This window comes from Antechinus flavipes, chromosome 4 (assembly GCF_016432865.1).
Source record: "Antechinus flavipes isolate AdamAnt ecotype Samford, QLD, Australia chromosome 4, AdamAnt_v2, whole genome shotgun sequence".
In the NCBI taxonomy this organism is placed as follows: domain Eukaryota; kingdom Metazoa; phylum Chordata; class Mammalia; order Dasyuromorphia; family Dasyuridae; genus Antechinus; species Antechinus flavipes.
This window is the reverse complement of record NC_067401.1, coordinates 244,688,011-244,713,834: the sequence shown is the minus strand read 5'-3', so window position 1 is coordinate 244,713,834 and position 25,824 is coordinate 244,688,011. Positions and strand designations below refer to the sequence as shown.

Below are 25,824 nucleotides of genomic sequence, written 5' to 3'. Positions count from 1 at the left end.
TCCAGATCTCCAGCTAAATGAGACCAGAAATGAGAGCTAAGTAGGGAATGGTCCTGGGCCAATCTCAATGAAACAATTTAACTGCCCCAAAGGATGGGTCCCTGTCAGGATAGTTTCAGGGCTTACCCCCCAAATCAAGGACAATTTCAGTGTTCACTCCCATCAATCTGTGTTTAAGTCATTTTATTGAGAGGCAAATAAATACATCTTCCTTTGCTAACCAGATATCCCTATGCAATCATACTTTTTATTTAAATTTGAACTGTGATTTCTCTGGAGTAGAGAGGTAAGGTAAGAAAACTGTCTCTATTGATAGAGAATATCTATTTTGTAATTTATCATCATAAAGAGTCCCCTGGGGCATAAATTATTTAAGTGACTTGCTCAGGAACAGAGGAAGAATAGGTCTTCCTAAGTCTAAAACTGAGTTTCATGCATGCACAAATACAAACATACACACGATCACCACTACCACTACCTCAGGAAGGTAAATGAAAGTCTGTTTTCTTGGAGAAATCAATTAACAAACATTTATTATTGTTGATTTTGTGTTAGATACTGTATTAAGACAAAAGCAAAATAGCCCCTCAATATATTCTGAGGGAACAATATGTACATATGTCAGTAGATATATACATATATATGAACATATATGTAATATATATATATATATATATATATATATATATATATAAATATGTAAACATAAAATAGTTTGATTGGGGAGGGACTGGAAGTCAGAAAAATTAGGAAAAACCTCTTGTAGAACTGGCTTGAATGGAGCTTTGAAAGAATTTTGCAATTCTTGTGAATTGCCAGATCTTTCAATTTTCACTTTTGCAAGGTCTCTTATATTCAATTCCTTTCCTCCATTCACACAGCTACCACCTTAGCTGAGGTTCTCATCACTTCTCATCTAATTGTTGCAAAAATATCCTAATTGGTCTCCCCGCCTTAAGTCTCTCACAGCTCCAATCTATTTTACACATCACTACTAAAATAGTTTTCGCTTAAACTCAGAACTGACTAAGTAGCTCCCTACACAATCTACTAGAGTAGTTTCCTATTACCTCTAGGATGAAAAATAAACTTTTCCATTTAGTTTTTAAAACACTTTGTTATATATTACTCCTAGCTTCTTTTATTTCAAATTCCCTGGATATAAACTTTGTTTCCTGTGCTCTGAATTCAACCAGACTGGTCTTCTATCTGTTCTTCACACAGGATCTAATATCACCATTGCTTTGCACTGGCTATCCCAAATACTAATATAATTCCTTCCTTCTTACTTCTGTCCCATAGAATCTCTCTCTCCCTTGAAGACTCTGTTCAAGCACCATGCATTCTGTGAAGCCTTTCTTTCTTCATCTTTTCATCTTCAATTGCTAGTCTTTTTCCAAACTATTTTATATTTGGGATGTGTGAATATATGTGTGTATGTATATATCTCTATATAAATGTATTATTCACATTATATACATTTCTATATATATTTGTCTCATTAGAATATAAACTTTTAAAGGGTAGGGACTGTTTTTTTTTTTTTTTTTGCACTTGGATCCTCAAGTGTATAGTGTATGGCACTATAGAACTTAGTAGAAACTTAATACTTATTGCGTAGTCTGGTTCTATGAGTAGCTCCTCTCAGGGATGACTTTTGAGGCTGCTTATGATGAAGAGAAGGCTCTCCTAGACTTTGATGCCCCCTCTAATGGGCTTGTGATGGTTTCTCTAGCACCTATACTTTCAATAAGATTGCTCAGGACAGAAGGCAGCTCTCTTGCTATATCATTGGAACTCTAAAGGGCATTCTACTTAGGTAAGATTTCCTGTAAGATTCTTTTCTCAAATTAATCTGATAGCATTCCTGCCTAGGGACATGAGGCAGGGAAAGGTAGATTAGGACACATGTAATATCCATCTCTAATGTTATGGCTTAGATGGGAATATACTTCCCAACAGCTGGGTTAAAGATTTTGAACTTGTTCACTTTGGATCACTCATCTTATTCAATTCAAGTAGAAGTATTCCCTCAGTATTCCAAGCCATGTCAACTTCCAGTTCCAGCCCTTTTGTCTTAGCTGGATTAGATCCCCAATGTTCTTCAATGGTTTTGTATAGAACATCCATATATCAGTAGAATGCTGGATTTTACTATTTCAGGAATTACTAGGGGTTCTCTATTCATAAATTCATTGGGGGAAGAAGGAGTGTTAATGTAGTTAAGATTTAGCTTTGTCCTTTTTTTTTTTCTCTTTCAAAAGGACTTGGCAACTGTGAATGACATCTTTTGTCCTCTCTGGTCCTCTTACTAATCTGTCTTTCCTTCACATTTTGTCTCTTTTGAGGAAATTAGACCTTGGGAAGATTAAGTGACTTGATCAACATCATACAAGTAGTAAGCTTTAGAAGCATCTAACTTTAGAACTAGTGATCTTTCCCCCTATACTAAATTACCTAATATATATAGAAAAGAGTATAGAAAAATATAGCAGAGCATCATCTTTCAAGACTCTTTCAGCAGAGTAAAGACACTAGCAATTCATGATCCTTTCAACCATGATCCAATTAGCATTCCATGTCTATGATGAGTTGTTTAGAGTAAGTGGAACTTGAGTCTATGATGGTAATACTATTTAATGCTTTTTCCAAGTAAGCACTTCTGGCAGGGGATAGGAGAATCAACATAACTGGATAAAATAAAACAACAGAGTCCAATGTTTAGTTATTTGGAGAGCATCTCATGAAAACAAAAACAAAATTAATATACAGAACTCTTCCTTCCCTCTTCCCCCACTTAAGGAAAGAATTTTAAAAATAATCACACAAAATCTTGAGTGTACTAAAAAAGTAGACACTAAATGTAATATAGGGAGAAGGTGCAAGTTGGAGGAAATGTGGTTTCTTATTTTGATAAAAAATGATTGGTGGTCGTGTTCCTTCATCCCCAAATTTAAATGGCAAGTAGTATGTAACTTAGTATAAAAAATGAAGGTTATATTCCACATAGGCACAAATCCTGCATCCATCTTAAAATGCTCAGTACATTAAAATAGCCAACAGAAGAAACTGCTCTTTTCTGCTCTCTCAACTCTGTCTTCAATTCAATTCAACCTTCATTAAGCACTAGCTACATGTAAGGCATGCTGCTAAGACCCTGGAGATAAAAGACAAAAACAAAGCAGCTTCTGCCCTCAATATACTCTTTGCAAATGAAATTACATAATTTTATGATTGTATTTTTAAAAGCAGACATTGTCACAAGGAATATTTTACATTTCTATTGATTGCAACTGTTTATAATAATTCACTATAGTTTCTCTCAAGGACAAAAAATAGTACACTCATGCAAAATTTTGTTTAAGTGGGAAGGTGTAATATCAAAAGCTCCTCAGTTTTGTTATCAGCCATTTCCCTTTCATTTTTGTGTCTTTAACCTATAGGTATTTTTTTTTAGTTAACTTAATTTTTTTGAATATTATTTTGAAAAGAAAATAACTTTTATGGAATTCTACCCATAAGTTGTATGGCTATAAAAATAGGTTGTGTAGATCTTTGTATGGGTAATAACCATTCAGAAAAAAAATAACTTTTAACTTATTCTCATATCTTGGTGATACTATAGGGAAATGCCTGAATGTGGATTATCTGAGTTCAAATTATACCTCTGCTACTTATTTTATAGTCTTGGGCAATCACTCAACATCTTTGAATCTCAGTTTCCTTATCTATAAAATTATATTAGAATGAATGTCTCTAAGCTCCCTTCCCAATGTAAATTTGTAATTTTTGGTTCTAATCTAAGATAAATATAAAATATCTAATACTAACCAACATGTAACAAAGTCTTAAGTAATCAACTGGGGTTCATCACAAAATCCTAAGTCCAGGAAGAATCTACTTGAAAAATGAATGGTTTAATTCATATCATGTCAATCAGCAAAGATATCATCAAGAAGGACACTGGAAATCATGCACAAATCATGATCTTATCAATTAACAAGTATTTATTAAGTTCCTACTATATACTATACAATGTGCTAGAGATCCAAGAACAATTTCCAAATAAGCTTACATTCAAATGAAAGAGGCAAGAAGTACACATAGAAGTATATGCAACATAAACATAAAGTGAATAAATATAAACATAAATATAACATCTATGTATAAACATACATATAAACATAAATATAAGACCATATAGGAGGGAAGATATTAGCAATTGAAGAGATGAAGTAAGGTTTCATACAAAACATGGTGTTTGAACTTTATTTCAAAGAAGAGACTCCATGAGACAGTATTAAGAAAGAAATATATTCAAGTATGTAACAGAATAAAACCAAAAATATGAGAAATGGGGTGTCTTGTGAGAGGAACAAAAAAAACAGTTTGACTGAATAGCATAATGTCCAATGAAGTTGGAAAAAAATGTTGCAAAAAGTTTTAAAACCTGAACAGAAATTTATATTTTATCCTAGATTCAAGAATAAGTCACTGGAGTTGATTGAATAGTAGAGTTTCATGTTCAATTCTAAACTTAAAGAAAATCACTTTGACAGCAGTATATAGGACAGACTGAAATGCTGGAGTGGAAAAGAAACTTGGGAGGGAGAGCAATTAGGATATTGTAATAATCTAATTGTAATAATTGTAATAATAAATCATGTAATATGACATGAGAAGCAGTGATGACCAGAACTCAGGCGGCAGCTGTATGAGTGGAGAGATAATAAGAAGCAAGAGATGATATGAAGACAAAAACAACCAAGATTTAGCAAATTATTGAATTTGTGGAGTAAGGGGAAGTTAAAAGGTTATCATAATGCCACAAATTACAAAATTCAAGACTCTGGAAGGACAGTAATCCTTCTACAGAAACAGTGAAGTTTGAAAGACAGTAGAGGTTGACAAGAATGAGGGAGGGAGATAATGAGTTTGATTTTAAACATGTTGAGTTTAAAAAAATAGAAATATAGCTTGATATGTCCAGTAGGCAATTAATTTGGAATGGATATGGATAGTGATCCAGCAAAGGAGACTGAGGAGTGGTCAAAAAGGTTTAGAGACAAATCAGGCAAGAGTAGTATTATACCAAAAAAAAAAAAAAAAAAAAAATCAAGGAGAGTATCCAAGAGGATAGGGTAATCACCATTGTCCTATGAAATATATAGATTGAGAAGAATTAGGATTGAAAGAAGACCATCAGATTTGGCAATTTAGAGATCATTGTTAACTTTTAAGTGAGCAGTTCCAAGTAAGTAATGAGGTCAAAAGCCAGACTACAATTAATAAGTAATCAGAGTTAAAATGGAAGTAGCTAACATGGATAATTTCTTCAATGAAATTTGGCTGAGATAAGGAGGGAAGTTATAGGTCAGTAGCTTGATGTCATAGAAGAAGCAAATGAATATACTTTGGGGAATGGAGGATACTTATTCACATTTAAAGCCAATAGGGAAATGATAAAAAGAGGTTGAAAAATCAACAAGAGGGATCATTGATGAAATTTGAAGGAGAAGATAGGATAGAATAAGATTAAGAAAACAGGTTAAAGGGGTTTGCTTCTACAAGTGACTACTTTGTCAGAGACTAAGAAAAAAGAGCAGAAATTAGGGGATCTCAAGGAATTTTTCTAAGAAGAAGAATGGAACAAGATGGAGCTCAATAGACTTTTTTCCCCATTAAATTAAGAGGCAAGGTACTTCTAAGAGATAGGAGGTGGGAAATTGGGATGTAAGTAGGAATAAGCAAGAGATCATTAGTAATAGCTTCTTAGAGGCAGACAGTAATAGGGAAACAATTAAGGAGGAAAGAAAGGACACCCCACATTGCAGTGAATTTCTATTGTACCAAGTTGCCAACTAGCAACAGGAAAATATTTAAGTAGGTGCAACAGCAGTCAAGGCCAGTTAACAAGCATTTGTAATGTACTCATTCAGCACATTTGTGAAAATTCATCCAGTTTCATTCAACAACTCATAAGTAGAAATAGAGAGAGAGATGGTGGGGATAATGTGGGATTGTGTTTTAGCCAGAGAAGAATGGTGATAGGACAAGGAATCAGAAACTCAAAAACAGATAAGATGGGTCTCTAAACCTTTTTGACCACTTCTCAGTCTCCTTTGCTGGATCACTATCCATATCCGTTCCAAATTAGTTTCCTACTGGACATATTAAGAATAATCTAAGGGGTTAAAGCTGGAAAGGGAAGAAAAGGAAGCCAAAATTGGGATAATGGCCTGTGAAATACTCAGGAGTTAAGAAAGAATGGATATTTTGATGAGACAAGAGAAGAGGTATAGGAAAGATAAAGCATACGTAGAAATCTAATGATAGGAGTTTATAATCAGAAGAAGGAATATCAGAATTTCTAATTGAGAAAGTGAAACACTTGTGAGTATTGATGAGAACTTGTGTGTGACTTAATCTTAATTCCAGGCATATTCACACTTGAAATAATCTACTATTCTGGTTGCTTCATCTCAAGAAAATATTTAAATTAAAATCATCATGAAGATTATATACAGGAAAAGATTAAAGAAAAATGGAATGATGGGTCTCTTTAGAGCAGGGGTTATTGAGTCCGTCTCTGAACTCAGAAAACAATTATATCTTTTTTCAATGTAACCCAATTCCTTTGTAATTATATGTATTTTATTTTATGCATTTAAAAAACATTTTCTGAGAAGTCATAAAGCTTCACCAAATTGTCACCAAAGGATAAAAAAAGTTTAAAAATCTCTGCTTTAGAAAGACCTTCATTTGAAAAAAGTTATGTCAAAAGTTCCTAAAATGATGAAAAGCATAGATGTGGTATTCATCACATTTTGAAATACTAGAACTAAAACACTTCAAAGCTTGAAAGTAGTTCGGAAACAAGAAGAAGAGTTGCCTTATACATAAAATAGAAAATATGCTGAACTTGTTATTCTGATAGATGCTACAGAGAAAAAGGTTAAGTATTTGTCAGGGTTTAAGTAGGACTATATTCATATCCATGACAGGTTAGAAGTTGGGAATATTTAGGATATATTATGACTCTGAAATGATCAGACAACAAAGATTTAAATGCATAGTATGTGTCAAACACAATGCTGCACATGAAGCAAATATATTGGAGGTTAAGTATACCATCTTTAAAGTTCTCCTTATTCATTCATTAGCATTTATTGCATGGCTACAATGTGCCAGGAAAAGATTCTGGGGGTACAATCCTGCCTTCAGAAGCTTAGAATCTTGGAAAAGGGGTAAAAGAAATGGGATGATATCCCATAGAGGGAAAAGTCTTAAATATAAACTTTATGCAATAGAAATGCCAAGTAATTTTTGGAGACAGTATTATCAACCGGGGGGAATCAGGATAAGATTTATGTAGGATGAGATATACATTGTGCCTTGAAGGAAGCTAAGAATTATATGGTGTACCAAAAAATTTAGTGCATTTTAAAACTTTAATAATTTAAAACTGTTCTAAGACTTTGGAGACATCCTGTATAAGTGGAGGAAAGGAAGAAGTGAATTAGAAACATGAGTGACAGCCTATGCAAAGGCATGTATTCAGATGATAGAATCTTAAATGACAAATGAGAGGAAAAAAGACAGGACTAAAGGGAAAAGAAAAGTAATATGCAATTCTAGCAAAGTAAGCTGGATTGACATTGTGAAGGAATTTAAATACCAGACAATGCAATTTGTATTTTATCCTAGAAATAGAAAATAACTACTGTACTAGAGACATTCTGAGTAAGGGACTAACTTGAGGAATATTAGTTTAGCAGTACTACCTTTTGTAGACTAGGCAAGATTTTAAAAGCAGGGAGACCAATTATGAGGCTGTCACTATAGCTAAGAAAAATGAATAGAATAAAATAAATTAGTGTAATGGCCATGAGAATAGAAAAAAAAAAAAAAAAAAAAAGCACCAGATAGTGGAAGTACAATTGACAAACCTTTGTACATCTCTGATAGACAAAATTAAGCTGCAGCCCTGATCTTCCCTACATGACAAAGATGCCTTATGTTCTTAATCTTTTTCTCTTTCAGGTATTCAGAGAACCGAATTTTACATTACCAACCTTAGGATAGGAAGATTCAACCATCTGACCTACAGATAAAAAAAATTTGTAAATTTCAATGTTTTAAAATTCCCAGGATGTGTGTGTGTGTGTGTGTGTGTGTGTGTGTGAGAGAGAGAGAGAGAGAGAGAGAGAGAGAGAGAGAGAGAGAGAGAGAGAGCTTTCTCAATGCAAAATGCAACTGTAACTTAGTTGACAGTCAATTGTTAAAGAGAAAAAAGCTCATCACCCGGTGGCCATATAACTAGGTCAGTAATCAGACAATATATTATTAACATAGTACCACAAAGAAATCACATCTATTCCATCTACAAAGATAGTGGAAATTATTTACTAACAGCTTCCTAATATAACCCCACCATTAAGAAATAGCACTTTTTTATTATCGGGTACATAGTAGGTATTCAAATAAATTCTTTCTGTATGATAACAATAAGAATGTTGTTCTGGGAGTGAGAAGACCTTGGTTGTAACTGACATTTTGTCCCTGATCTTAAAAGGAACCCGAATTTTCAGTTCCCTCATCTGTAAAGGTTGAATTGAGTCTTTTGTCTAGAATTCTGTTTCTAATATAATAACATAATATAATAAAACAATATTTTCAAAGATGCTTCAGATTATCAATCCCTCTACAAATTACACATCATAACTTCTACTATTGGTTAGTCTCCATGAATTTCTGTAATTGCAAATACTGTGTTCAGTGACCAAATTCAACAATCATCTTCAGAAAATTCTGTTAAATTGATCTTCAGAGAATATGAAATCTACTAGAAGACATAAAGGGGAAGATTTTGTAGCTAAATAGTAGCTGCCAGAGCTTTGGCTCTAACATAGGAGAATCCAGTATCAATTCCATAACATGACGAAGCATCAGAGTGGAATTTTATAAAGATATTCAGTATTAGATTAAGAAATAAGAAGAGCACACATTTATGTAGTATTTTGCATTTCCTTCATATTATCCTCATTTATGATTGAGAGACATTAAGCAACTTGTCCACAATTGTACACCTAGTAATTAGAATACTTGAACCCAGCAGGTCTTGATGACAAATCTAGGATTCTTTCCAGGGTATACAAAAATATATACACATCTTACAATGCAAAAGGCTGAATATTTGCAAGCTCTATGCTAGAAGAGATAAATCTTCTGCAACATATTTACACACTCCTAATTTATATTCAGTAGTTTAAAGTAGACACAACTCTACATAAAACAAGCTTAAGCACCAGATAGATTTAGCTTTAGTCATTTCTGGGGTATTTTTAAAAAGTAATTGGGACATTTTAGATTCAATTATCAGAGAAATCCCACTTGTCCTGTTATTCCATGTGCAATCCTATTTTCAGAGATTACACAATAAAAAACTCACACCGTACTAACTTAAAGAGGACCATGACATCAGCAAGGTAATGCCATGACTTGCAAATGAATTAGATTTAAGAGGGGTAGAGCTGTTCAAAGTCTTCAGTCTCCCTTTTTCTGATATAGATCAGATGAATGATGATCCATTTATGTAAGCATTGGGAAACCTTGGCCTTTTAAAACTAAAATTTTTCCCAGCTCTTTTTAAAAAAGCTTTGTATTTCAAAACACATGCATAGATAGTTTTCAACATTCATCCTTGCAAAACCTTATGTTCCACATTTTTTTCTCCCTCCTTTCCCCCCACCCTCTTCCCTAGATAGCAAGTAATCCAATAAATGTTAAACATGCAATTCTTCTATACATATTTCCACAATTATCATGCTGCACAAGAAAAATCAGATCAAAAAGGAAAAAATAATAAAAAATGCAAGCAAAAAAAGTGAAAATACTATGTTGTAATCCACACTCAGTCCCCGGCCTCTTTCTGGGAAGAGGGTTCTCTTCATCAAAAGACCATTGAAACTGGCCTGAATCATCTCGCAGCTGAAAAAGCCATGTCCATCAGAATTGACCATTGTATAATTTTGCTGTTGCTATGTACAATGTTCACTTGATTCTACTTATTTCTCTTAGCATCAATTCATGTAAGTCTCTCCAGGCTTTCTGAAATCATCTAGCTGATTGTTTCTTATAGAACAGTAATATTCTATAATATTCATATACTATAACATTCAGCCATTCTCCAATAAATGGGCATCCATTCAGTTTCCAGTTCCTTGCCACTACAAAATGAACTGCTACAAACATTTCTTACATATGTGATTTCCCAGTTCTTTTTGACTGAGACAAGCAACCATTCAGTGATTAAGGCTAAGCAAGAAATGTGACAGAGAATGTCCTCCTTTACCTAGTCAAAAAGCAAAAATAAATCAGGGAAGGGAAGACCCGCAGGGTTTCTAGACAAAACAGAAACATTTGCTATTTACATTCACTCTGAAGAATGTTTGCTCAGAGTGAATGTAAATAGCAATGTTTGCAGTAGACAATAAATGAAAGTTCATGAAACTCTTTTTTCAATTAAAGAACATTGTATGTGAAACACCACCTATTTTTCTATTTCTGTATGTTTGCATACTTTTTTATCTCCATTTTAGCCAGTCTCATAAATGTTTTAAATGTACATTTCAATGACAAATTAATTCTCATGAGCCATTATCAATATCAAATATAAACTATTTCCAAATAATTTGTAATAATTACACTTTTCTTTCAATAAAATATGATGATGCTTAGTTATTATAGATTGATAGGCCAATTGAACTATTATCCTGTTTTATTTTTGGCTTTTAATTATAATCTTATACAGAATTTTTTAAAACTACTATAATCAAAAAATAAAATATTGAACAGCAACATCAACATTTTTAATCTTTGCAAATGATAATAAAATTTTTTCTAGGCACTCAGATCCTTTAGAAAAGTCATCCCTCCTACTTTTATGCCACTTCCTTTTCCTCTTAAAAAAAAAGATTACAAATACACTGAAAACACACAAAATACAAAGCAAAGTTCAACATGGGATGCATTTATTATTTGCATTTTTCAGTACATAAGTAAAATAATTTTAGGAAGCATCTGTTTTGATACATACTTTGAAGACATAAGAATAAAATTATATTATTCCTATAATTAAAAAGGAGAAAATTTAGCAATGGAAAACAAAATGCAAATTCACAAATTGCTGTATTTTGAAGATAAGCTTCTAAATAAGTCTACAGATAACCAATGTACTTGTCATACAGCTACTTGTTTTATATATAAATTCCCTTTAAAATGATCCTAATTTTATCAATTGAGAAATAAATTAAGGTATCTATATTTTTAGTGCATTCTAATGGTAAAAAGGGAGAAAACAGCTAATTTAATAGAAACTAATTAAAAGTTTGACCCCAATTCAAGCAAGTATCTATTTAGCTCCAAAGAATGGAAGTTCTTCTATATCTTTTCCCCATTGATTTACTGTGTCAAGTACTATTACTGGAATTTGTCCATTGTTTGGACAAAGATCTGTCTGGGTCCTCAAAAGTACATCTTTTCCACAAGGTAATAATGCAATTATCAATTTCTTCCTGCTCTAATTTGCAAAAATTACTGATAATTCTCCTCCACCACTCTTCTAAAAAAAAAAAAAAGTTACCTTTATTCTTAATTGAAGAGACCTTAAAAGCTTATCTCTTCAGCATGGTTTTTAAAGTGAAGAACCAAACCAGCATAATCTTCTTTTCTTACCGTTACTTCTGCCATTTTCTTGGTCACTTATACCTCCTTTCTTGTATTGGTTCTTTTTTGTTTCATATCTTTTTTCTATTATTCTCTTTATTAGCAAATCTCCAGGGAATAGTAAGGGAAAATGGTACTCTCAATATCACATTCCCCATACCTAGAAGATAGGAACTAAATAAATGTGATAATGTTACCGTTTAACAGTACAGAAATTCTTCCTTTTTTTTTCTTTTTAAAGGTAAGTGGCCATATGGTGAAATTAAATAAAAGAGTGGCAAAGTAACAAAAGCTAACAAAAGAACATTGAGAACTACTGCTCAGCTTCTTTTGGGAGGACAAGAAGTGGTTCATAGTACTGTAGATCTATAGGGATGGAAACAGCTTTTGTAACCATCTAATCCAACTCTCTCAGTTTGCAGTTGAGGAAAATGACATTCATGAAATTAAATGACTTGCCCAAAGTCACATAAGTATTGTCAGAAGCAGGATTTTAAGCAAGGTCCTCAGATGCCAGAGCCAGGAGTTTTTTTACACTATGTTGGAAGGAAACAGGAAAGCAAATAACCCCTATGAATTGCAATATAAGGTATTCATATACATATGTATGTGAAATCCTCATGACAATTCTACCTATAACTTTCCAAACTACAAGATGAATTTCTAAAAAGACACCACCTATTTTCCACTTTAAATGTTCATTTTGTAGCCCTGTGAAATACAATAAACAAGGTTTCTCATTATTCTTTGAAAGAATGGCATATAGGTAAAAAAAAAAAAAATCTCAAAAGTAAAATATATTCTAAAGCAGAGGCAGGAAACATTTTTTTTCTGCCAAGGCCCACTTGAATATTTGTAAGCCATACAAAATTATTAACTTATAGAATTTAAATAGTGGGAGGTTGCTGTACCTAGCTTTCAGCTCATCATTGCCTGTGGTTGCAAATTACTTTGCAAGTCTTAGACAACCCATGAACTAAACATCACCTATCCCTGTTCTAAAGGGTAACCTCCTTTCAGTGCATCTTGGACACATATTAATTTCTCTAATGAATTAGAAGTATTAATGCATTAAGCTGAAGCATTAATTGGAACATATTTTTGTCCTCATTTTTTTCAAGATACCCAATTTCATATGTATCCAAGAAATGTGCAGTCAAGCCTCACAATAAGCAAGCAATAAGGATTCAGTGCAGAAAAAATGTTTGTTTGTTACAGTACAGATTATTCAGAATAAAATTATTGTAAGTCTTAGTGGTCAATGTATGAAATTATTTTCCTTTATTCCATGTCATCCTTCTCTATAAGGGGAGTAGTTTATCTGTGAATAGACAGAAACAGTTGCATCAAATGTTCTTTGGAATCCTGATTCATCGCTTCTACAGGCATCCCATTAGAATGATAGTACAACCAAGAACAATACTCTCACTAGCAGTCTTCCATTCATGCCAGCCTACTCTGTTATGTAGGTTACTGAAAATCAATTTGAATTAGGTTAACTCTCTTGGTAATCAACATTAACTCAGGAGACCATTCTAGGCAGATAAGTTTTGGGACAACTGTAAAAATAAAATTAGAATTAAGGCGTTACTAAATTTTTGTTAAGTGATACAAGAACTAAGAAAGAGGAAAAGAATGGTAAAGATATCTTATTGCAGTGTTTCTTGCAAGCTCTTAGTTATGTCCTTTTTAACCACTTTCTGTATGACATATAAAGAAGACTACCATGGGAGGAAAAAAAGCTGTTCTTATAAGATATCAAATGCCCATTTGAGCGGGATGGGAAAAGATGAAGGTCATTCAGTTCTTACCCCACTTATACACTTAAGGAACCAAATAACTCAATATTGAGGTGAATCTATAAAATAAAATAGACTTCAAAGAAACCTATACTAACATGTTTAATTATGAGTTCAATAGAGTTCATTTCCTTACTGTAAAAGAAGTCAATCACTTGCATAGTATAATCACAAATAAATATTTTTGTACTAAACCATTTTCACACATATTACAAGAGTAATTCTGAAAATAGTGATTCTGGTAACACAAACACTATATAATCAGTTGGGAAATATTTTCCTAACTATAGTTTTCTTTCTAAAGTTCATTTTGAAAGCTAAAGTTTCAATAGGATTAAAGAAAAATATTCAAGGAGATATTTTGTTTTTTAATTTGCAATCTTCACTACAACCAAATTGAGACTTTCGACTCAGGACGAAAAGGATAAAAGAATGCCAACACAATCCAGATTATGTCTTTTTCCTTCAAATTTCTAGTATGAATATCATAAACATCAAATTTTACATTGCTGATAATTTTATCAGAATTAAAACAATGAAAAAATATTTTTGAAATTATTTTAGATAAAAGAAATTAGCAATTACTGAGCAAAATAATTCTTAAATTATGCAGCCTATAAAACAATGCTACAGGTACAAAAAATTTTTCAAAAGGCAAAGTATTGGACCTAAAAAAATTAAAATCACTGAAAAACAGTAGTCAAAAATTACATTGTGATTTAAGATCTTAACACAATAGTAATATTATCATTTGAATCACAGCAGAGACAAAGCAGAAAAGATATATGAATTTAGCCTAAAACATTCCAGTGTGCCATAATATACTTTTCCCTTATGTTTTTCTTTTTTCTAAGTGAATTATCTGCAATTTTTCTATTCAATATTTATATTAACTAAGTATATATTTCTGTCTAAGGAAAATAAAATTAATGTTCTTCAAGAAACACACATTTCAGATTTCAAAAAAAGAGGAAATTGTTTAGGATATCAAATTTACCGTCTCCTTTATTATACAATATATCAAATACACTTAAGATTTTCCCCAAAATTCATAAAGAATTGTTTCACTCAAGCTAAAGTTCAATAAAAGATAGGGAAGGAATAATGTTTCTAACTTTAGGGGCAATTTTCATGAGTTCCTGGAAAAGTTAGATTCAGACACCTACTAAGCCTACTAAGACATCAAGATCCTGATCATATTCAAAAATCTCTAACCTTTATTGTGTGAGAAACTAAAGCTAAGGGCTTCCAATTCCAATTATAAGATATAACATAGCCTCATGTTATAGGCTTATGTTGAGTGTTAGAATTTTGAGAGGCTTTTGAAGGAGGATGCACTAGACTAATGAGGCAAAGATGGAAAAATACTGGACAAAAAGTGTTCCAGTTCAAAATTAGAGTTCTCTATTGAAACTAACCCTCAGCAAGTAAAAATTAATAAACCCTCATAATTAATAAAATCCGTTCACTTTATATTAAGTTTCTATAGCATGATTATGGAATGTTTAAATCCTCTGGGAAACAAAGGAATCCTTCCTTTGTATTTCTGCCAGAGTTTCCAGCTCTATACTTAGTGGGCAGAATTTATTTTAACAGATTCTGCAGCATGGCTGTTGCATATGTTGGCCGAGCCTGTTTGCTTTCAATTGCATTTTGAAGATACTGGATGCCACCACAGCGTTCCCAAATCTCTTCAAACTGCCTGGGCAAAATCTCAGCACCACGTTTCCGAGTTAGACCAGTCTCTTCAAGATTTAGCTCACACATCTCCATGTCATCCTTACCTATAAAGTAGAGACAAAGAAAAATTATAATACAATTTCAAAATGATTTAACATATTAAACAATGAGTATCCTTTTAATGTCCATAGTTACAAAATTGATTTAAAAATTATCCTTTTAGAACATCATGAAAACTACAATTCTTGTAAAAATTCCACAGTTCTGATTTCTCTGAAACAGCAATCACAACAATAAACACCAGATATGCTATTATGATAAAGAGCTATTTCTTGATACCTTTGATATATAATTAACAGCTCTATGGAAAGAGCTTAGAATCACAGAATTTGAGAGTTCACAATCTGTTAGTATAACCTATGACTTAGTACATGACCAAACTGAGGACCAAATAGAAAAGTATCTTGCTTAATATCACAAACACAACTAGTGGCTGAACTGAGATTAGAACCCAAGTTTCCTGACTCCCAGTCTAGTACTTTTTTTTCCAGAATTGCATGCTGCATCCCAAAGTCCCATGTTTATATGTCCTTTCAGTACTGAAATTCCATAATTACTCTACTCATTAGATAGTGTCAAGAAAAACCTATCCTCTCAAATCTTTTTTCTCTAGGGGAGTTTCCGTTTTTCTTATTATGCTGTAGAGAGTTTACTGTAGAGCAGTCTACATGAATTTTGTCTTTAAATATATAGATTTTTAGAAGTCTTCTATAAAACCCATCACTGTGAACAATATGAAAATCATATTAAATCATAAACTGTGGTTGTAGTATATTTAACTAATTATAATGTGCTGAAAAATCTAAATTTCTTTGTTACCCAGAAATTACCAATTAAAATAAAAATCCCTGGCTTATTCAATCATAATTTTTAAAACTTCAAGAGCAAAGAATCTAGAAATCATAGAGTGGGAGAATTGACTTCCATAAATGAGTTTCTTGTCTAAAGTTTGTAACTAAAATCTCCAGACAAAAACAAGTTGCTTTTGATGATCTGACATGTAATAGTAATATCCATTAAAGTTCACAAAGAAGGAAAGGAGAATATGCTATGTCAGGCACAGAAAAGCAACAATACATTTGGCTGTCACTTGCCATGGATGAAGCTGAAGTTTTTTACCTATGCTTTCAACCCAAGAAAAATGTTTTGATTTCAGGAGGGAAAATCAAAGTAACTAAGCCTTTGATTTAAGCTTTTTGTTACACCAAAGAGTTCTATGTTCATCACTTTTGACAAGTAGTTCCCAAACTATTTGAAGCACTCATTATTTCTCATGGAGTTCAGCTGCCTTCTTTGCCTTTGGGATAGCTTTTTGGTTTAATGAATCTTTATGGAAGTCTGGTAAAGCCCCTCATCAGAATAATTTCATAAATACATAAATATGTAATATTACAATGGAAAATATTTATGTTAAAATATTTTTTTCTCAACTATGTTTACAGAACTCTTAGAATTTATCCATAGACCTGCTCAGGTGTAAATGGATCGAAGTTTAAAAACCCCTGCTCTAGGTTTCCACTCTATGGTTAAAGTAATCAAAGACAAATTTATATTCATAAGAAGATTTTCAAAACATGGTGCAATAGTGGAAACTGGTTTCTATGTAGAAGATTGGTAATTTACAAAACACCCTATTTCAAAATACACGTTCACTCCTATGAATATATATATATTTGAGAGATCTCAATGTATAGGTAATAAAATCAAAGGATTTTAGATGGGACCTTAAAATCACTTCTTAACCAGAACTTTTATTTAACCATTATATTTTATTTTAGCTAAGCAGATTCTCTAAATTTTTCCTGTATAAAAATATATGCTGCAAACTATTGGTATTATTTAATTATTTTTAATTTCATCAAAAAACATACGCACCAGCAACAAGAAGGATAGGTGGTTTGTCAGGATGAAGTTCCATTTGTCTGGCAATCCAAGGGCCATCAAAATGTGCATACCACCAGCCTTTCTTCTTATTCTGAGGATCTTTGTATTGGTCTGCAGGGCGAATGAATGGAATACGGAAATAGCGTTGCTGCCGATTCATTTCAATCTCCTGCTGTCTAGCAGGAAGCTGAGCTGTTGGGTTCTGCTGAGCTATTATACAAAATGAGAAAAGTGACAGTCAAGACAGAGGGAAAGAGACAAGACAATAACTTTAAACTCTCAGAAGACTAGTTTAAAAAAATTGAATTATTCAGTGTTATTTGAATCAAGATTTATCATAAATAAAAGCTGAAAGTAAATAACTTAAGAATTGAAGTATGGTTATTTTCAATATTTTCTATTTTCAAATAAATATTTTAAAAATTTCGTCTGACCTATAAAAGAAACTATAGAAAGTTCACATAGGCACCAACAACATGAGAAGCTGTGAATTAATATATACCTATACACTGTAATCTTCCTTCACATATCTGAAATATAGTCAAGTTCTTTCTATCCCCCACATCTAATATGACTAGTTTATTATTTTACAGGTGGAAAAGTAGTCCATTTCACTGATTATAGGAAACAGGCTTGGGGGCCATCAGTGAAAGTTTCAAGGCTTAGACTTTGAATTAGGACCACCTCTTAACCCTTTTCTGGCTCATGAAACAGAGGAAAGTTTTGTATGTATTAGGAAACAACCAAAAGATAATTGAATCTTACTGGAACATCTAGTTAGATATTTAAGGAATCATATGGGCTAAAGTTAAGTACTGCTCATATAAAAGTATTTTTGAACTGGTGTGTGCACCTTGAAGTTAAAAACTGTATTATAACTTTTAGGAGATTCCTACTCAATTTTATGTGTTTGAATCTTAAAAATAGTTTTGTTCCTGACCCATACAAGAAGAGCTTATTTAAACAACTTGAAAATGCATTGTTCTATTTCTGTAAATAATATACCAGAAATTATTATCTGAATAGATTATTATAGAATTATTATCTGAATAAGTTGTTAAAGATTTTTATCAGCACTAAAAGCATCAAAGGACTTTTAGTGCTTCTATTTGTTAATGAGGAACAGAAATGCTAATAATTCCACAGTTTAATTGTTATAGACATATTAATAGTCAATACTGCCCCTTAACAATCAAAAATTTTTAATGTCACTAGTTTTATTTAATAACAATGTATATACTAATTTTTTCCCCTGAGGCAATTGGGGTTAAATGACTTGCCCAGGGTCACATAGCTAGGAAGTGTTATGTGTCTAAGGTCAGATTTGAACTTAGGTCCTCCTGACTTCAGGGCTGGTGCTCTATCCATTCACCACCTAACTGCCCTTATACAAAAATTTTAAGGAGAAACTGAATAAAGTAAAAATTAGAGATACTATTGCAATAAGGGAAATTTATGAAGTGAACAAAACAAAGGAAGCTTTAAGTGAAGAATCTGAAGGTTAATAAATAAAGTATATGTGTTGTTATTTTTATGAAAGATAGTATGAGTACAGCACAGCAACAAAAAGGGTTGAAAAGGTTTGGGTTTTGTTTAATTTTTTTTTTTTAAGTTATTAAATGAGAAGATTGTAAGGAATTTCATATGTTTAGCTTATTGGGAACCATAGATCTGAACTACAATAAAATATGGTTTTAAGAGGGATGACTGGAGTAGATTAAATTTAATATCGAATTTGCACTTTTACATTTTTTGGCAGTGGACTGGCCAAATCCAGTGAAACCCATGATATTTAATGCTTGAAATAAACAGTTCTTGTGTAGAATACTAAGTAATTGAAATTATAAATTGAAATTCTGTATGATGCTATTTGTAACATAGATCCAGGCATAATTTAATTTATTTTGGTCTTACTTTAAGTGAAATGTGTCTCTCCTAATATGACGTTTATGATACATTAGAATTTATTATACTAGTTTGCATTAAGACAAAATTGGGAAAATTCACAGCTCTGAAAATTTGTTAACTGGATAACCCTAAGAAACTTACCTTATATCTGTCACCTCAGTTTACTAATCTGTAAGAAAATAATAATAGCACCCATTTCCCAGAGTTGTTGTTAAAAAAAAAAATCACTGTACATGACTGTACAGTGCTTAATAGTGACTAGCCCAAGGCAAGCTATATAAATGTTAATTGCTAGTATTCTTTAATTAGATGTAATTGTTTCATGCGTGGTAATTCTATATAGGATTTTTAGATATGATTAATAATAAATAATATCAATGGTGATAAATGATTTTCTGTGCAAGATGCTTTGGAAATATATTCAATTAAAATGAGGTCACCTGATTGTGTTGTGTTGACAATCAGGCGGCATCAGTTTATTGTATTATATTTCTAAATTTTCTCATATTGTGAAAATTGCTAAATTATTCTATCATGTAATTATAAGAGCAGCATTTTATATTCTGGATATTATTAAACTATGAACCAAACTACTAAAGGAATGTGGAAAAATTGTATAAAATTGTTATGTTATTTTATCAGTCCTGATAATCCTATTTTATAACATTTGCAACCACAATTTAGGAAAATGGATGTTTCTATCTTTGCCTTTAGTTAAGAGGAAGTTAAAGCTAAAGTTATTTGGTTATCACTTCTGGGAGTTATAAGATTTTTACCCAAGGTATTAAGTTAATGTTACAATGCTACAATCTAGATACTAAAAGGGTAATGATACTTATAATGTGAGAAAGACCCTTGCAGACAGACTATCCTAGATCTGTAAACTTGCCAGGTTTCTTGAAACCATTTGTGTGGGCAAGGTCATCAGACCTGTAAAGGGGACTACTTCCTTTTGAACAGAAATGTTTCCCACTTGGTTATTCCTAATCTGGCTATGAGATGGAACTGATGCCGCCTGATTGTCAACTATGACTCTTACTTAAAATCAGAAAGAGCTAAGGATGCTTTATCATGACATATATGTGTGGCCATTTTCTGCCCTCAGGCCAAGCTCTGAAGAAACATATTTGATGTTATTATCATGCCCCTGCTTTTTCCTTTTAGAGCAAATTTCTATAATAGGAGCAAATAGTCAGTAGAAGATACGAGCATGGCACAAGTTTGTAAGATCTTAATATTTTCAATCTGAAGATGTATTCATTCTATATCCCAAATAACTGAGTAAACTGGGCTTTATTGCTAATATATGCATAATCACATATAAATTCATAATTCTGAAAGAGCTAATGTTTTGGGAATAATAGGATAAAGATACAAAGAAAAACCCTTGTGAAAGAAAGATATCCTGTATCACCCTCAAAATGTAAAGGGCCCAATGTCTTTTATTAGCTTTCTATCCATTGACCTTTATTCTTATGGACTATTCCTTTCTCTTAGTTTTCTAAGTGTTAACCACAGTGATGTTTTACCAAGTTTACTGAGTATTAGCATACTCAGGGGGATCATCTGTGACCAATAGGAGGGAAAAGAATGCAGCTTTGTCCATTACCTTTCTCCTCTCCATCAGAAAGAGATTAATCCTTTCCTCCTCCCCTATGATTTCTCTTTTTTCCTTTAACTTAAAAACCCAAGATTTTCTCTGTACCACTGAACTCCTTGTACCTATATAAAAGCTCCTCATGAATGTTCATTTTCCTTGTAATTTCCTTGAAATGTAAGTTTTAAAGACATGTAATATTTTTTTCTGGTTAATGCCCTCAAAAGCATTTAATTATATTTGTATTATATTTTTCCTCCAAACAGTTCAAAATAATACCTCAAAAATAATTTGAGAAACGGAGTAGCCTTGGCCCTTTTTTTATAAAAGCAGTTTGACAAATCTAAAAAATATAAATACTGTCAGACTTATCTGTTTCAGTTGATTATATCAAAAACCGTTCTTTAATTAAGTAAATATGTATTTTAAAATGTCAAATTGATTCTGGCAAGTTTAAATAATAGTCCTGGTTTAAAACAAAGCAAATATCTTTATAATGAAAGTAAATGTCATACTATATTGACAGAACTTTTCTCTTATTCATTCTTTGAAATAACAATATTTTCTTCATATTTTAAAGTCCAATGAATAAAATTGTTTTGAAATATTAATTTATCTCCTGAGTCACAATATGCCAATGAGTAAGGAAGAATACCTGCTTTTCTGCTAGGTTAGGAAGTTGAGCTCACATCAACCCTTCTTCCACTGTTCAATTTTCATACTCAACAGTTGGATATTTTTAAACAGCAGGCCTAAGATTTTCCCTAAGATACGACTTTAAATTTTTAGCAATGACATACTTGATATACTCTATATTCACTACTTAAAATCAATTACTCAAATTAAACTTGGAATTCTTACAGTTAAAAGATATGTACAATGAAAAAAATTCTAAGAACAGATATTATAAGTATCCATACAACTTTGCTAAAAATTATAAAATGAGTGATGGGAATGTTTCTTTAGAAACCACACAAAAGCAAAAAGCAACAACTGTTAAGCAAAGCCCAGAATAGAATAAAACACAGCCCCAGTTCTGTTAATAAACTGAAAAAGCCCCAGCACCTTTTGAAGAAAACTCAACACGTTAAGAGATGCTCATTCTTTTTGTTTGATTTCATACTCCCAAAATAGTACTTTCAATTTTGTGTTCAGATTTCAGAATTTTAAAAATAACTCATCATTTTGCAAATTTGGGGGAAATTAATCTTTAACCATTTTAAGAATTACATAAAAACCCAGCAAGAGGTTTTCAGGGAATAAAGAATGAGTTTCAGAAGTCTGATCACCATCCTACATTCAACTACAACTTCATATACGTCTCAATTTTCAAAAGTGCAATGGAGACAGTGTAGTGTAGTGTAGTGTAGTGTAGTGTAGTGGAAAGATCAATAAACAGTATCAGATGATCTTGATTTCAATTCTGGCTCTTCCACTTACTTTTTGTTTGATAGTCAGCAAGTCACTTCAACACACTTGGCCTGTTTCCCCATCTATATATAATGAAGGGGTTGGAATAGCATATCTCTAAAATCTCTTACTATTCTCAATCTATTAATCTTGTGTGATCCAATCAACTGGTAGCCTTCAAAAATGTAAATCAATTGATAAAGGCGATTTAAGAAACAGAACAACAATTATTCAAATAGATGTAGTTTTGTATATTCTCTATTCTCAAAAAACTATTCCTCAATTTGTCCTTCACCACTACTTATCATCTTATATTTATTCTTCCTTTTGAGGCTAAAAAAAAATTCTTGAGAAGGTTGAATCATAATCCTGGTGACTACTAATTTTGGATGCACCACCAGGTCTATTCTAGCCTTTCTTCTCCTTCTACATTATTTCACTTGGTGATCACTTCAGTTCCTATGGATTCAATTATCATCTCTATATTGATGATTCTTAAAATCTACGTATCCAATTCTGTTTCTCCTAACTTCTATTTTCATATCTTCGACTGCCTACAAGATAACTTGAACTGGATGTCTCACAAGACATCTTAAATTCAACATGTCCAAAACTGAATTCATCTTTCCCTCAAAACTTTCCCTCTTCCTATTACATTCAAGGGTGCCACCATGATCCTCCCAGTCACCAAGACCCACAATTTATATGTCATCCTTGACTCCTCACTCTCCCTTACCAGCCATATATCCAAGCATTTGTAAAATACTATTGATTTTACCTTTGTAATATATCTTGTATATGTCTACTTCTCTCCTGACACTGCCACTAATCTAGTATAGACTCTCATTACCATATGCCTGGTCTCTTGCAACAATCTGATGATTGTTCTCTCTGCCTCAAATCTCTTCCCATTCCAATCAGTCCTCCATTCAGCTATCAAATTCATCTTCATAAAGGGAAAATCTTTAGAGATGACCCTCCCTTCTCCATTCAATAAATTTCAGTGGTTCCCTGTTACTGTCAAGATCAAATATGAAATTCTTTCTTTGGCTTTTAAAAGTCTTCATGAATCTAACCTCTTCCTTTCCAATCTCTGATAATCTTACTTTCCTACATATACACTATGATCCAGTGAAATGGGCCTCCTTGCTGTTTCTCATATGTGATACACATTTTTCTGATTCATTCATTCATGTTATCTACTTCACCAGACTGTAAGTTCCTTAAAATTTGTTTTATTTTTCCTTTTTGTATGCATGGCACACAGAGCAATGCCTACTAAATAATAAGAATTTAATAAATGCTAGTAGGGTGACTGAATGACTAATTTAGATATTAAATTTTTTTTCTGGGAGTCTGGAAAGCAATCTTCATCTGGAAATGTAGCAATGTTGATGTTAAAAATCAGATAATTGATCTCAATAACTTTCAAAATTTTTTTATATAAAGTAAACAAGTTTCTATCCAGTACTATAAATTATCAGACGTCCTATTCAAAATTGCATATACAACATGTCAACAACCTGAGAAGCCATCTCATCCAAACAAATCATCATTTTCAGTGATTTTGAGAGAAATCTGCTATATACTAAGTTGAATTCTTGATTTCATGTTATCTAAGAGTGCATATTATAGAAAAAACTCAGGAAAAAAAACTCTTTTTGATCAATCCGTTCTTGTTTGTTTTATTTTACAAGAATTTGGTAAGTTTTCTTTCTAATCCTGAGCCCATGTATTATTGATATCCAAAATATTCATCTAATTAAAATTTATAACAGCTTACTGGAATCAATTTTATGTTCCAATACCATCACCTAGAAAAAAGATACTGCTTAAGAACCATCCAGCACCTAATGTTAGTTCCAGTTCTAAACAAATAGCTGTTATATTAAGATTACAGAGTTTTGCTACAATAGGAAGAATAAAATACACTCATTATATAAAATGCTTGTTACTTTTTTAAAAAGTGGTATTATGAAACTATTAAATAGTAGATTAATGGATTTAATTAAATTTACCTCAACATAGATGTATGGTTCAATGAGGAAGGTAATAAGCATTTTAGAATTTTAATATAACTGCAATTAAACTTTTTCAATTCAAAAAATATTCTATTATAAATAAATAAATTGGTGTTATCATGGGCAATAATTTAATAGAAAAATGTAGCAAAACACTGATTGACTGAAGTTAGAAAGTTTAACCCATCTTCCAGTTAGCTTATAAATTAGTTAGGCTGTTCCCACTTACGTGAATTGTTCAAAAATGGTGCAAAATCTGTGAACAAATATTTCATATTGAAGAAAATATAAACATTCCATATAATGAACACTCTTATAATTTATTAAACCCATCCTTTCTTTGAAGAGACAAGGAGAATTCCACTCTGGCATATCATATGGGTACTTGTGCTAATTAAAACTACATTTATGTGGTACTTTATGATTTAAAAAAAAGATCTTTTGATTGATTAAATTTCAGGAATTTCTATTTGATTTGAATATACAAAGAAAAAAATCTGTTTTTAATGGTGACAATTACAATTGTGGGATATAATAGTACCAAAATTTTCATATAAAGAGGAAATGACAGTTAAAATTTCCCAAAAAATTGTTGTCATTAGAGATGGGGGAAAAAAACATACTCCTTTTAGATAATGAACTAAGTTTTCTCTATTTCTTCAAATATCCTACATCACAAGTTATTGCCATTTCTCATTTCAGAAATCAACAAAATAGCTAGCATCAGGTTAACAGGTCTGAACAATTAAATACCATAAATCTTTGAGTCATTAGCTGGTCCCTCCCCCATACTCCTGAAATAAATAACTTGAAGTGTATCTCTATAACTTTAATGAAACTAGTGTTAACTAAGACATCACAGAATAAGAAACTTTTCATTATAGTATAAAGATTTGTTAAAAAGCTTAATTTGATCTTATCATTTATAACTATAAGAATTTACCATGACACATCACTTAAGTCACTACTATCAAACTGTTATATTTTTGTTAATCACATGTGCTAGTCACCCTCTCATTTTCTTTTTTTTTTTTTAAGTTTAGAATCTAATCTTTCAAATAAAGAGACATGATTTTTTCCAGAAAAATTTTCTATTTCAGGTCAGCAGACAATTATTTAAATTCAGGGTTTTCTCAAATAGGCTCACAAGGTTTTTTGGATACCTGCATTTGAGTCAATTAGGTACAAAAGGAAATAAAATGTAGATTTAGAAGAAAATATTAAATTTAAATTTAAAAGAAAAAAGAGGTAGTTTTAAAAGTATCAATAATAAAATTTTAACTTGAAAACTAACTGTACTCATTGTGAATAGAACAAACAGTATTACAATAATATGCTAGTACAGTTATTGTGGAAAGAGAATTTTTTTCCACAAAAAAAATAAAGGAATGATACTAGTAGTCAACAAACTTGGATTTTAGTTTCAGCTGAGACACTAACAACTGTAGACAGACCAGGAAAGAATTTCCCTTTTTTACTGTAACCATGTTATTAAATGCCATATAACCTTCTGTTCGAACATCTCAAGAAATGGACCCTTTTCTCTGGCTTTTGTTACTTTTATTTGTTCTGAGAGGAATATGACTATTTATTCCTCATGAAGAATAGCAACACTGAATTTAGAAAACTGTCATTTGATCACCATACCTCAAAAAAAACATAACATTTATAAGAGTTTCTGTCAGGAAAACTAACATACTGAAGAAGATGGTGAGAAAAGGTATAATAGATTCTGACT

The 25,824-nt window shown here is 31.9% G+C and overlaps 1 protein-coding gene across 4 annotated transcripts in view; it reads right to left on the bottom strand.

The window, feature by feature from the left end:
- Window positions 1-11,011: 11,011 nt before the first annotated feature.
- Window positions 11,012-25,824, bottom strand: part of MYO6 (myosin VI) — a 123,464-nt gene continuing 108,651 nt past the window's right edge. For 2 of the 4 annotated variants that reach the window (XM_051997289.1, XM_051997291.1), the window contains 3 exons: window positions 24,316-24,342; window positions 17,142-17,360; window positions 11,012-15,310 (listed from right to left, as the gene is read on the bottom strand). In XM_051997289.1, the coding sequence (XP_051853249.1) occupies window positions 15,111-15,310; window positions 17,142-17,360; window positions 24,316-24,342 (446 nt within the window). In that variant the 3' untranslated portion in view covers window positions 11,012-15,110. The remainder of the gene's footprint in view (window positions 15,311-17,141; window positions 17,361-24,315; window positions 24,343-25,824) is intronic. The other 2 variants (XM_051997290.1, XM_051997292.1) reach the window with 1 other exon arrangement.